At 44.2% G+C, this 14,057-nt stretch overlaps 1 protein-coding gene across 1 annotated transcript in view; it reads left to right on the top strand.

Annotated features, from left to right (window-relative positions):
* Positions 1-14,057, top strand: part of RYR1 (ryanodine receptor 1) — a 1,073,089-nt gene that overhangs the window by 781,497 nt on the left and 277,535 nt on the right. Inside the window, exon 76 of the mRNA XM_078661091.1 lies at positions 12,415-12,521. Within this exon, the coding sequence (XP_078517217.1) occupies positions 12,415-12,521 (107 nt within the window). The remainder of the gene's footprint in view (positions 1-12,414; positions 12,522-14,057) is intronic.

Below are 14,057 nucleotides of genomic sequence, written 5' to 3'. Positions count from 1 at the left end.
ATATGTCTCATTCTCCTCCTTGGGAAGATTTTCATAGTGTTTATCACGCTTAAAATGTGGCTACCGCCTGCCGTTAATGCACTAGGAGTGCTCCCATTGCAACCATGTTGCACGGTCGTGGCTCCTTTACCCTTCTTTGTTTTATATATATATATATATATATATGTATCGTGCACAATGTGACCCTTCAGACCTTCTTTGCGCTCAGCTACTGGTGCTCTGCATAGGGGCCGGATCATGGCCCAAACAAACAGTTTTACACCAAAGATGCGGCACTCCAGACTTGGGTGATGTTCAGCTTAGTTTATTCAGCAACAACTCGAACAAACGCGTTTCAGCCTAACCTCGACTTTGATCACGGTAAGTGAGTAATCATCTATGTTTACCTTATATCTCATGTGCCATTAGGGGGCATTATGGGATATGTAGTTTAGTTACATGTTTACATTTTATTTACAATATGGACAGACATTTGATTGTTTCATGTGCATTTTTTCATTATTGTTATAGTTTGCTTTTGTATTGTTCATAGGGTGTAGTACCCAGTTCATTGTGCGATCAGCAGTCTTAATGTGATGATTTTGATCTTACATGTAGTCCTTGTAATGTCTACTGGATATTGTGATGCGCACTTTCGACAACCAATATATATTTATTTCCATATATATACTCATTTTATTTGTTCTTTGTATTCTTTTGGTTCTGTGATTCACTTTGGATTTTATTTGATAAGCTTTCCATTAGCTTATTATTTCCATTTCAATTTTCTCGGTGTTTTGGGGTATAGTACTCTTATCACATCACCAGGAAATCTGTATTCAGATGTTATAGCTGTTCCTTTATCACTCAAGATGTACATAAAGCTCCTCGTCATTGTTCATTCCTCTTGGCACCTTGGTTTTTAATCTGATGATGAGGCGTGACTCTGCTTGTCTTAGCTTTTTCCGTCTATCACCTCCTCGTTCATTGGGTTTTATCATGAAGATTCCATAATACATCATGGCTTTCCAATTGCTGCTTTGACAGGATGCCATATGTTTAGCGGTTGCATAAGACATGTCTTTGTTCTTTACTGCTCTTATGCGCTCTAATATTCTCTTTTTCAACATGCATGTCGTGCTTCAAATGTATTGCATCTTGCATTTGCATTCAATGATATATACCACATGTGTGGATGTGCAGTTTATTTTCTCTTCTATTGTTGTTATTTTGCCATTTGGTTCTTGAAAGCCATTTTTGTTTTGTCCAATTTTACAGGCTTTACATATGTTACATTTTCTGAAGCCTTTTTGTTGATTGGTTAACCAATTTGTTTTCCCGTAATGATTCTGTTTTCCTGTAACTAATCATTGGGCCATATCCTAGCATATTTCCAATATCCGGATCTCCAGATATAAGATGGCAGTATTTTCTGATTTTCGTGGCAATAATTCCACTTTCTTTGTTGTATGTGGGTATAAATCATGGTGGATTTTGTGTTTCTTTCTGAGTCTTTGCTTTTGGGTTCAGGATCTCCAATCTCGATTTGTTTGAAACTCTCAAGACATCTTTCATTATAGCCTCTTGCCTTTAGTCTGGTTACTGTTTCTTCTATTTTTTCTTTCGCATCTGATTCCTTTGAGCAATTTCGCTTCATGCGAATGAATTCGCCATAGGGTATACTCGCAATTAGTGGTTGTGGGTGGAAACTGGTACCGTGTAGTATACTATTAGTAGATGTTTTGTTGCGAAATAAAGTAGAATGGATCTTTTCATTTTCAATAAAGATTTTCAAATCCAAAAAATCTATTTCTCTTTTGCTCGTCGAGCATGTGAATTCCAAACCCACTTCATTTTGGCAAAGTTTGAAACAATAGTCAATAAAATCCTGCAGTGTTCTGTTCCAGATTAAAAACAAGTCGTCTATGTAACGGACCCACAGAATAATTTTATCTAGGTTCGTTTGATTGATTGGGTTCCACGCAAAAAAAAAAATATATATATATTATATATATATATATATTTCCACAATGAAATAATAATGCGGCACTCCTCTTGGTTACTAGATTTTCTTTATTTTTAAAATGTGTCTTTCTCCTACGCGTTTCGAACCGTAGTTCCTGATCATGGCAGTATGTTACATTGGTCCTTTCTCTTTTTTACTTTATATACATATGCGCACTGAGTCCTTGTATAGTGCATTGAGCAGTGATATATATATATATATATATATATATATATATATATATATATATATATATATATATATATATATATATATATATATATATATATATATATATATATATATATATATATATATATATACAGGTTGCCATGGGTACTCTTCTTCACCTCTCTTTGCTGCTGCGAGGTCTGGTCCTATGTCTCCATGTGTTAGGGAGCTTTTCAGTGCTGCACTCGGGTTTGCCCTTGCCTACGCAGCAGGGTGTCTTTCAGTACACTTAAGTGCACTTCGTTGCTTTCCTGCATCTTCAGGGTCCCTTTTGCGTCCAACTCCCTTGGGTGGTTCCCCAGCTTTACACTGCTCCCCTCTTGGTGTTCAGATACTGAACAATATCTTTCTTTCTGGACGAGGGTTACTTTTCAATCCCAGTCGTAGGATGTGGTCTAGAATTCTGAGATTCTTTCCTACATTCATACGACAATTGGCACTCAGGTGCCTCTGCTGCCACTTCCTTCGGATGTGACTCTTTCATTAGGTATCACCCTATACTATGTCGGCTGTGCCTGCGGGACAGCTCTTCTGCTGCCAGTCGTCCCAGGATCTGCACCCTGCATCTTTGTATTTTGTGAGTTAGTTCTCACCTTAGTCTTCAAGCTGCCTGGTTGGGCAGTCCTATGCCTATTTTAGCTACGCCACCTTGTTGTCTCGGTGGCTGTCTGCTCTGTGCATATTTCAGTGGTGGCCTGCATCAGCATCCTTCGGATTGTTACTGTTCACCCCTGTTCCCCCTTTGGTGACTGGGTGTGCACTTGGTGTGTTTCTTGTTCCCGCCTGTACGTCTAAGGCAGTGCTGAGTTTTTACCTCTTGCCCTTTGGTTCCGGGCTGTAGCCCCTGTGGCCTTCCTTCCGTTGACTAGCCTGGTAGGCTCTGGTTGCATCTCTTCATGTTTTCCTCAACCTTTGGTTGGTGTCCACATAGTGCGCCATTAAGCTGCGAGTGGTCCTTCTTCCTCCTTCGTTCGGGACTCTCTCTCTCTTTCTTTTGTTCTGGTATATAGCTGGTGCCTACATCTCATACTTATACGGGTATGGTGTAGCTCCATTCTGGCATTTTTGGGACGCCTTGCCTCCCGTTATCTTTGCTCTTCCGAGCTACTTGGGTTGCTGTCTGGCTGTCTCGCCACAGCCTTCCCCATTGGCCGTCACTCTGTTGCTGGCTCAGTGCTTGGGCACTTTCTTTTGTTCTGTCGCAGACCCACCTCCCTCTTGGGGTATTGCTGTGGTATCTATTCTAAGTTAAGGAATCTGCGGCTAGATGTCTCTATCAGATGTACGAGTTACTTGCCTTCAGTAACGATGTATCTGGTAGAGACGTTGTCTAGCCGCAGATTCCTGAGCGCCCACCCATCCTCCCCGTTCTGCGAGGACCTTGCCAAGTGGGTTCTCCACTTACCTTCCTCAGTTGCCATTGGATTTTCTTTCACGGGTGCTCACATTGTTGCGCCACTTTGAGAATTGCCACATGCGGCTAACTCTCTCCATGGGGCTTCTTTCCTGTGAAATGGTGCCTTTTGATTTTCCTTCATCAGGAGATTCATCTTTTTTTCTTCTCCTGCTGCCTTCCCTCCCTCCCACCTTCTCTATTGACTCAGGGCTCTTGACTCCTCTAGTGTCGTCTTCCTTGGGGATCAGTTGAGTTCTGTCTCAGACCTCCATTACTATAGGGGAAGTGCCAGTCTTTTCATACCTTCCTGTACTGGACTGTTGTTCTTTCTGTGCTCTGTCTTTGCTGGATGGCACAGTTCTCCATGGTAGTCACAGTCTATTTCCATCTGTTGAGGTGTTCTTCCCTAGTTGCACTTGGGGAAGGGTCTTCGCTTTGCTTTGTGGGGTTCTTTCTCACACCCTTTTCACTTATTTTTAGACAGTGTCTGATTTTGTCTTTGACGGTGGTGTCTTGCACCATCCTCCTTCTTTATTTCATGGAATTTTCATCCTTTGTACACTGTTGCCATTCTTTAACAGTTTTTATTGGTGGCTCCGTGTTGTGCCGTGGAAAAGTTTCTCCAAAGAAAACTGACGTTGGCGCGCCGGGAGGGACTTATATGACTGCGCTGACGTCATGTACGTGGACGACGTCAGGGCGGGGTCGTGTGGCGTCATCCCCCAGCGATCAGAGGTGCTGCTGCAAAAGATTTTCCGGATCCAGTCTGACGCCTGGGGATATTCTAAGTTAAGGAATCTGCGGCTAGACAACATCTCTACCAGATACATCGTTACCGAAGGTAAGTAACTCGTACTACAAGCCCTAAAAGAAGAATTCTCCATGCATAATTCCCAATTAAATAAAAATATACAGCTCGCGTCACGCTATCACGCCACACATTGAACTTTCTTCCCTAATACCTTACAGCTGAACTATATATAGGTCATGCTCCCTTGGTGTTCGAATGCTCACACAAGCCCATCACTGTTAATTACTGGACCTGTATAGTCAGGTTTTGTCTTATTACGTTAATTACTGGACCTTTATATTCATGTTTTGTCTTAGTACGTTAATTACTGGACCTGTATATTCATGTTTCGTCTTATTGTGTTGTACAGTGCTAGAGGTGTTATGATAGGTCATCTGTTGAACATTACTTAGATGACTATGCCTTTCGTAATTGTAAATGTCATTAACGAGTAATGGATCTGATTATGTATGGATCGGGATGTTTTAAGGCCCTGTAAAGCGCTCTGATACCCTGTACAGGGTCATGTTCGCGCTATAGAAAACACCAAAAATAAATTAATTGATCAACTTGAGTCACTTCCAGAATTGAATCTGTTAGAGGGAAATCTTCTCATGGGAGAACTAGGTGAGCTTAAGATATCCCAAAAATATCAATACCTCTTCACTCACAGCGCCACGACACTAGACACGCTCAAAAACACCAGTCAAACAGACATTGGCCCCTAGATACAGATGACTGGACGGAGGCTCTGGAGTCTCCGCGAGGAGCAGCCATATCCTCCCGACTACGACTCATTCAGTTGAAGTATTTACAAAGGGCATATTAAACACGATTATAGGCTGTGGCGAGTGGGCCTGATTGACTCCCCCATATGCTTGCGATGTCAAAACAAAGAAGGCCCATGTATACACACAGTTTGGACCTGTACAGCACTGGAGGGGATTTGGTATCTGGTTTTGACATGCCTAGCCAAAATACTTGGATGGGAGCTACCTAGGTCCCCTAGACTCACACTATTATATATAACAGATACAAATACAAACGCCACCTCCTATGGCTGGGCCTTACTATCGCCAAACAAGACATTGCTAGGTCATGGAGATTGAAGGCACCTCTTACTATTAGGGCCTGGAAAAGTGGAATGGACTTCTGTATGGGCTTGAAGATCCAGATTTTCCAGGCTCAGGGTGCCCTTAGAAGCACCCAAAAATTTGGCAAATATGGGCGGACTATCGTGGGTTAGTTCTACCAAGGCAAATAACAATGACGGATGCTATTGACTCTGAATTCCAGTCACATGATGCACAGATATAACGTATATGTTGAGGCAAATCTTTCGAATTGTGGATTGTATCTAACTACAGTATATGTGAAGGTTACATACTAGTGCATTTTGGTTGTTTAGTTGTTAAATTGTATTTTTAAAAGTGAATGGTGTGATAATGCTTTTATGTATCCGTAAGGAATGATGCAATATCGAAAATATGCTAATAAAATCTGTTAAAAAAATTTATGACAAGAAAAGCAAATGAAAAAGGGAAAGTACTAAGGAGTGAAAATAATGGAAATAGTGTACAAATCTGGAATATTGACTGTGTATGAAATCGAAATGTATATTAGATTGTTCTATTGTAGATTGTCAACAGATTCTGTGACATAAAGAGACTGACTGGGGAGAGGTGTGGCGCCGCTGCCAAGGCGACTGACGCTGGAATCTGGGGACCACGGTTCGATCCCCGGCTCCGGCGGCAGGTTAGCCCAGCACCATGTGACTCTGGGCAATAGCTCGCTTAATCTTCCCGACGGCCCCCCAGCGCCTAGAGACCCTTACGGGTGATTGTGCGCTTTACAAATGTGGACTTTACTGTAATACTCCTGGTATTGTATAAATGAGAAATATAAAAATGCCAATAAAGTTGTTTCTTTATGGTGCCCAAGAAGGACAGAAGACTTTTTCCTATACTAGACCTGCGCCCTCTCAAATTCTTCATAAAAAGAAGAAATTCAAATGCTCACGCTCGCCCAAGTCCTGTCTGCCCTCAACCCGGGAGACTGGATGGTAGCGTTCGATGTGCAGGACGCTTACTTTCACATCCCCGTTCTGCTTGCCCACAAATGTTACCTGTGGTTCATGGTGGGCCACAAGTACTTTCAGTTCCCCGTGCTCCCTTTTAGCCTTACCAGTTCCCCATAGGTGTTCGCCAAGGTGATAGCGATGGTTGCAGCTCACCTACAGAGATCAGGGGTGCCAGTCTTCCCGTCTCCGTGATTGGCTGTTGAAGCAGGCTTGTCCCTGGCAGTTATCTCCCACCTCCAGACTACAGCAGACCTCCTGCATTCACTGGTGTTCACTATAAATGTGCTCAAGTCACACCTGAACCCTTCTAAGATGCTACCTTTCATCAGAGTTGTTCTGGACACATTGCAGTTTTGGATTTATCCTTCGGAACGGCAAGTCCAGGACATTCAGGACATGATACTGATGTTTCAGTCTCTATGCGAGATTTCAGTAAAACTGACTCTGAGGCTGCTGGGCCCTCATGGCCTCCTGCATACTGTTTGCAACACTTACCCATTGGCATATGCGGGCCCTGTAGTAGGACCTGAAGTTCCAGTGGGCCCAACATAAGGGGAATCTCTCTGACATGGTTCAGATCTCAGAGGCCACTGCAAAAGATCTGCAGCAGTTGTTATTGAACTGCTATTGGGTCAGCGGCAGACCCCTTTTCCTTCCCCAACCAGATCTGGCAGTAGTGACAGATGCGTCTCTGGACATGGCTGGAACATCAGGGCATTTCCCATTTGGTTAAAAACCTGTTTTGATCTCCTCATGTCAAAGTGAATAAACTCAGCTGAAGATACACAAACAGATCACAAATAGTGTGTTCATCCTGAGGTAGCGCAAGGTCTCTTTCAGCAGTGGGGAAAACCTTAGTTAGTTCTGTTTGCCACTTCTGAGAACGTGCAATGTCAGCAGTTCTGCACGCTGGGGTTTCCAAGGTGGCTCTCATTCCGAGGCATTGTTACAGCCCGATTGGAGCTCAGGCCTCCTGTACGCCTTTCCACCCATACCACTACTGCCCAGAGTTCTCAAGAATATCAGGAATGACTCATTCCAAATCAACCTTGTGGCTCTGGACTAGGCTCGGAGAGTCTGGTCTCCCAAACTGTTGAGCATGATCATCATTCCTCCAATAAGGCTGCCCCTTCAAGAGGATCTTCTGCCACAGCAGCAGGGAGGGTTCTTCACCGAACCTGTCAATGCTCCACCTTCATGCATGGAGATTGAGTGGTGAAGTTGACAGCTTTTGACCTTCTCCCCATAGTCTGCAATGCCATCTTGGCAGCCAGGCCTCCCTCCACCAAGATGGTAAACTCTGACCGTTGTGGAAAGTTTGTGGCATGCTGTGCAGAAAACAGTTTGACCCCCTTTCTGTCCTTCTTTCTCATGTCCTACTGTTTATTTTTTTTCTTGTCAAGCAGGGCTCTGCTTTGGGCACTTTGAAAGGCTATCTTTCTGCCAAAATCTGCATTGCTGCAGTTGCCAGCTCAGCCATCCCTTTTTAAGTTCCCTATTGTACATATGTTTCTGAAAGAGTGAGAAGTTGGCCAGGTATATGCTGTCCACTAACTAAAGTGGGTACCCTGTACCAGTCCAAATAACCCTTATGGTGATTATGGTGATTAGGTTGAAGATAACCTTTATTGAAAGCTATCCTAGTGGTAGCTATGGAGATCAGCCTTCAGGCTAAGTCTTGAAGGTATGTTAAGCACTTTTTTTTTACCAGAATGCAACCTTCTAACATTGGTTAAATGAAAGGGAAACCACACAGTAGTTATAAAAATATGTATTTATTATCTATAACACTCTCTAGTATCCTCTACACAAGGATAGAACACAAATCAAACAATACAGTTGCAAAGAATCAAACGTAAGTAGCACAATACACAGTGGGCTCCAGGGGGAGACCAAACCATATTCTAAATAGGTGGTATAAGAACCACGACTCTGGACTAGACCTAGTCTAGAAGGTGTAGAATTGCTGGGACCCCAAGGAACCTCCCAAGATGAGAGAGTAAGGACCCCATGGAGGACGGGTGCAGAGTGAGAGCACGACCGTGTGCTCTGTACAATTCAATAAGAAAGTTGGGTGGATAATTAAAGATTAAGGACCCTTCTCAGCAGATTACGAAGACAACCCTTGGAACTTAAGAGTTTGGAGAGCCACCCCACCCGTGGATACCTTTGTACCAGAGTTACCTATCCCAGAGGAGCCGGGTGCAAAGGCACGAAGTGGCGTCAGAAACCCTTGTCGTTCTCCATGGATGTTGACAAAGAAATGCTGCTGCTGGAAGTACGAAAAGTGTCCGGTGGAATCCGAACGTGGATTCTAGATCAGATGAACCTGAAATTAGAGGGGACAGAGTCTGGATAACTTTGGAGTGACCAGGGGCTCGGTAGACAAATGCTCACCGATGTCGGGTGCTTCAGGTGTGTTGACAGTGATCTTGACTCTTTAGCTTTGTGGACCAGGAGACGTCTTGGACGACCAGGAGCCGGATACGCACTGTCCCACAAAAGATGTCGATTGCTGAGGGGTCTGTGTCCGGCTGGAGCACCAACAAGTCTTGGCAGCGGTAAACAATGTAGATGGTCAAATGCGGCGTCAATCTGGCCCAGCAGAGACCAGGAGACTCACCGCAGCAAGGGGAGTCAGGGGAGGCCTGGGGCAACCAGGGGAGCCCAATAAAGCAAAGTTGACCCTCAAGTGGACCCATAGGCTGAAGGCACCGGAGGCCCGAGGGGACCTCAGGCGGTTTCACAGGATACCAGCTAGCAGGGCACAGAGTGCGAGGATGCCGGAATCCTTCTCAGAAAAGATGCACTGGAGTCAGGGTTACAAATAGCCCAATGTGCAGCTGCAAATGGACGCGGTGCACAGGGGTACGGGTATACAGTCCCCACGAGGAATATCTGCCTCAAACTCAGTAAGAGGGCAGCTCGACCTCTGAGACCTTCAAAATCCCTCCTCTTTTGATTCTGGAGCCTCGGAGTCTGTAGGAGCTCAGGATCAGCAAACCAGTTAGATGCTTTACGGTGCCTCGTTTGCAGGGGAGTGACTCCTTCACCCCAAGGGAGATTCTTCTGTTGTCTTGGAGGTCTACAGGGTCCTGCACGGAGCCTGTATGGATCACGGACAGTGGCGTGACTAGGGACAGCAAGGGGAGACGAAGTCGAGCTCAAGGGAGGTCCAGCGAAGTCCTGCGTGTCCAGGCAGTTGAAGTGTAGTGGTATCTTCTTGCAGAATCTTGTCCAAGTAAAATCTAATGTCCTGTAGCCAGGTAACCCATTTTATACCCACTGGAAAGGGTTGAACAGACTCTAGGGACCCTCCTAGGGGAGGGACAGGGCAAGGGGAGGCTAAGCCCATGTCCTTTGTCCAGTTTCGCGCCAGAGCAGGAGCAAATGGCTTCCAGGACTGGTTTGAGCTGGACTATGCACAGGGACACCAAATGTGCCCCGGAACTAGACTTTCTGGCACTGAGACAGTGCACCCACCCAGCCCCAATACACTAAATCCTGTCTGGGAGGTGGTCACACCCTCTCCGTGTCAGAATACCTATTGTGCTGCCTTCCTCTGCTCGAGCTTGGCTCAGAAGCAGGAGGGCAGACTCGTGTCTGTGGCTGGCAGCATCCATTTTGTGCTGTAAGGCTCGAGAAAGTTGGTACCGGTAGACTTAGGTACCCCCAGAACCTCGGTTCTGAGGGGAGGAATCATACCTCCCACACCAGTTACTGGTGTGGTGGTATGATTCTAAGGTGTTTGACCCCAAACACGACATACTTCGTTGCAGTTGTTTTGGAGATAGCATTTACTGCGAGGTTATAATGCACCTCTACCTATGTGTCTGGTAATATCACGTACAGCCCGGGAGAATGGTCTCCCACACTGCCATCAGGATTGTTAAGGCCTGCTATAGGGTTTTAAGTGTAGTGATATATAAATATATATATATATATATATATATATATATATATATATATATATATATATATATATATATATATATATTGAACCTTTATCTCTTCTAAGTGGTGCAAGCGCCAGCTTACGCAGGCTGCAGTAGCAGACCTGAGGTTCCATTTTGCATGGCCTCTCATGGGTGGCATAATACATGCTTCAGCCCATGGGAGGTCTCTGGGGTACCTATGCCCTTGGTACATGTGCACCATATACTAGGGACTGATAAGGGTACCCCAGTATCCAATCTGTAGTTGTACCAAAGTACATACATATGAATTTAAGGGAGAAAGCAGATAGGTTGGGGTCCTGAATAGTAGGATCCCGGCCAGACTAGTCAAAACAGTGGGTGCAAAAAGCAAAAATTGGGGGTAACCATAAGAAGCAGATCCTACTTTTCTACATTCTCCAACACTTGTTCCCACCTTAACCCTTTAGCATGCCTCAGTCATATCTAAATTGAGTTCAATTTTTCCTGATGTGCACTCCTTTCGAGTTGCTACATAACTGTCCTATCAGGTTCCTTACTATCAACATGGCCTTTCCAGAGGCAATTGCATCTTCCCGGAGGGGCAGTGAGCTCCAGACTTTGTCATCTGAGTCTCCGTATCTTAACATCTTTCCAGACAAGCTGATCCTTCGCACTAGAGATTCCTTCCTACCGAACATGATCCCTCTCTTTTGTTTAGGCCACGCACTAAAGCCTCCTTCCAACTGAAAGTGATCATTCCCTTTCATGGAGGCCAGTCCATTCCCCTGCCTACCTGTAATGCTCTGCCTCATCTCTCTAAGGAGGAGGAGCAACTTCACTGTCTGGACCCAAAAAGAGTGTTGTCTTTCTACCTTGACCACACAAAAAAGTTCTGGGTGAATGAACAACTTTTTGTGGGGTATGTCGGAGCCCAGAAAGGGAAGTCAGTACAGAAATGGACTATCTACTGATGGATTGTGCTTTGTGTCAAAATCTGCTACACATTGGCCTAGAAGCAACTCCCTGAAGGTGTGCATGCTCTTTCCACCATATCCAAAGCTCTGACCACTCCATTAGCATGCAGATTTATGTCCTGGACATCTGCCAGGCAGCAACGTGGGCATCTCAGCACATGTTTACTAAGCTCTACTGCCTGGACAGTCAGGTCCATAGGGACAGGCGATTTGTCCGCTCGTTCCTGCAGGAATTTCTAGTGTGAAATCGTTCCGCAGACTCTCTTTTGGGGAGGTATTGCTTGGGTATTTATTCTAAGATAAGGAATCTGCGGCTAAAAGTCTCTATCAGATGAACAAATTAGTTTACTTTGGTAACACCTTAACTGGTAGACACTCTATCTAGCTGCAGATTCCTTATGACCCACCCATCCACCCCGCTCTGCAAACAGATTTTTAGACTTAGAGCTTTTTCCCCTTTCAGGGCCCTAGTTTTCACATACCAGTGGTCAGTACTCTTCATAGCTCCTCTTTTCTGTTGTAGAAAGTCGCGAAAACAAACTGTGACACCATGCTAGGTTGGTGCTTACATAGGCACAGCGCACGTCACTTCCGATGCAGACAAGGCCACATGGAGTTGAACAATGCCACCTACTAGCATGCAGGGGTAATGTTCCCCAAAACAATTCCAGATCCAGCCTGACGCCTGGGTATAACTCTAAGGTAAGGAATTTGTGGCTAGATAGAGTCTCTGCCAGATAAGGCATTACCGAAGGTAAGTAACTTGTTCTTATATGCTGTTACTTTGCTGATCTGTCCTTCTGCTTTGTTTTGTGCAAGTTGTAGGTAGGTTTTATTCCTAAATTAACACATAGAGGGGAAGTACCATAGTGGTTCCAAAAGGCCAATATGGAGGGAAACAGTACCTTTTTGATGTTGTGTTTCTGCCACAAATGTGCAAATATAGAGTTATCAATTTTTAGATGTAATATATGGATAAAAGTAAAGGATCATTGTTGTTACTGGCAACTATCCTTTCCCTAAACTTTCTGTACCCCTTTAGCGATCGGGTCAAGAAGAAGAGGATGAAGAAGAGGAGATGGAGAAGAAGCCAGATCCTTTGCACCAACTGATCTTGCATTTCAGCCGGACAGCCCTGACTGAGAAAAGGTGAGTGTTCAGCTAAGCCAGGTTGGCTGGTAAAGGGTGAGGGTAAGAGACCAAATAGGCCAAGACATAATAAAGTTGAATAGTGTAAGGATAATCTGGTTCTTCAGTAGAATTTCTATACACCACTGAAAAATCTGAAGTCCAACAAAATCACCTCTGAGAAAGCACAGATGTCAAATCTGCAACACATTACAAATCCATCTCAGAGAAAGCACACAAGTCAAATTTACGACAGACTGTACAGAATCAACTTTGCAACATTCCATATAAAATATCCCATTTTTAAATTGAAATCTCCCATTTTGAGTAAAAGTGTTGCTCATCAGGTTTCTATAATCTGACAGTGACAGACATTTTACATAAAATTAAATTTTGATAGCCAGTTATGCTTTATGCGCGAAAAGGAAGTTATTTACCTTCTGTAACAATCTTTCTGGTGGATACTTGATCTATCTTCCAATTCCTCAGCTTTAGCTATCCCAGGTGCAGACTAGGTCTAAAACTTTGGCCATAGCTTTCTGGTGATGATAGATGGCACGAGCTCCATCTCAACTTTGGAAGTGCAGCTGTGGTGATGGTACTGAAGTGATAAAGTGGCCACCTCAATGCTTCGACATCAGTTCTCATCTGTTTTCTCAATCATGTTTTTTTGTAGCGGGGCAAGATTGATATCAGTCGTTTGTAGGAGCAGTTAAATATTATTACCTACTAGCGGTCGCCAGTAGGCAGTTATAGTTAGAACCTAGTTTCCATAGGAAAAGCATATTTTGATTAGCTAATAACTTTGGCGTCGTTTGACGGATCTTCCTGAAATTCTCCCAAAAAAAGTCTATCAAGGTCAGCTCCTATCCTAAAAGTTTGGGGGTGATTCGTCAAGCAGGGGCTGAGAAAAAAGGGGGGTCCCAAAAGTCGTTTTCTCCATGTTATTTTCCATAGGAAATTTTGCGACGAGGTACAGCTCGAACTGCTGAGCAGAATTACCCCAAATTTGGCAGAAATGTAGAGCTTGGTTCAGAAAGCGACCTTTTTTTCAAATGGTGTAAATCCCTTCAGTAGTTTTTGCGAAATTAAAAAAATAAGAGTGAAAATATCATTTTTCCATAGGAAACTTTGTGCAAGGCTACAGCCGAAACTACTGAACGGAATTACCCCAAATTTGGCATGAAGGTAGTGCGTACGTCAGAAAGCAACCTTTTTCTTAAATGGTGTACATTCGTTCAGTAGTTGCTGAGAAATTAGAAAAATAAAAGTTTTGATAGCTGGGCGGAGCCTAAGTGGTGTGCACGAGCGTCACTGTGATTGGCTGCCAACACGCCAAACCAGTAAGTGTTGCCATCCATCTTGTGGCTCGGTAAAAGCGAGTCCCCTGAAAAAGGAGAAATAAAGGTATAAAACAAGTGAAGGGGCAGGGAAGAAACCCTCTGGCCCCCTAGGCCTACTGAGGGGGTCCCTGAAGGACCCTCTAAGCCCACAAAAGTATTTCTTTAAAAAAAAAATCTGCACGAATCGCGCTGGAGTAGCGGGTTCCCGCGTTTC

The sequence above is a fragment of the Lissotriton helveticus genome, chromosome 9 (genome assembly GCF_964261635.1).
Source record: "Lissotriton helveticus chromosome 9, aLisHel1.1, whole genome shotgun sequence".
Lineage (NCBI taxonomy): Eukaryota > Metazoa > Chordata > Amphibia > Caudata > Salamandridae > Lissotriton > Lissotriton helveticus.
This window is presented reverse-complemented; position numbering and strand designations above follow the sequence as displayed.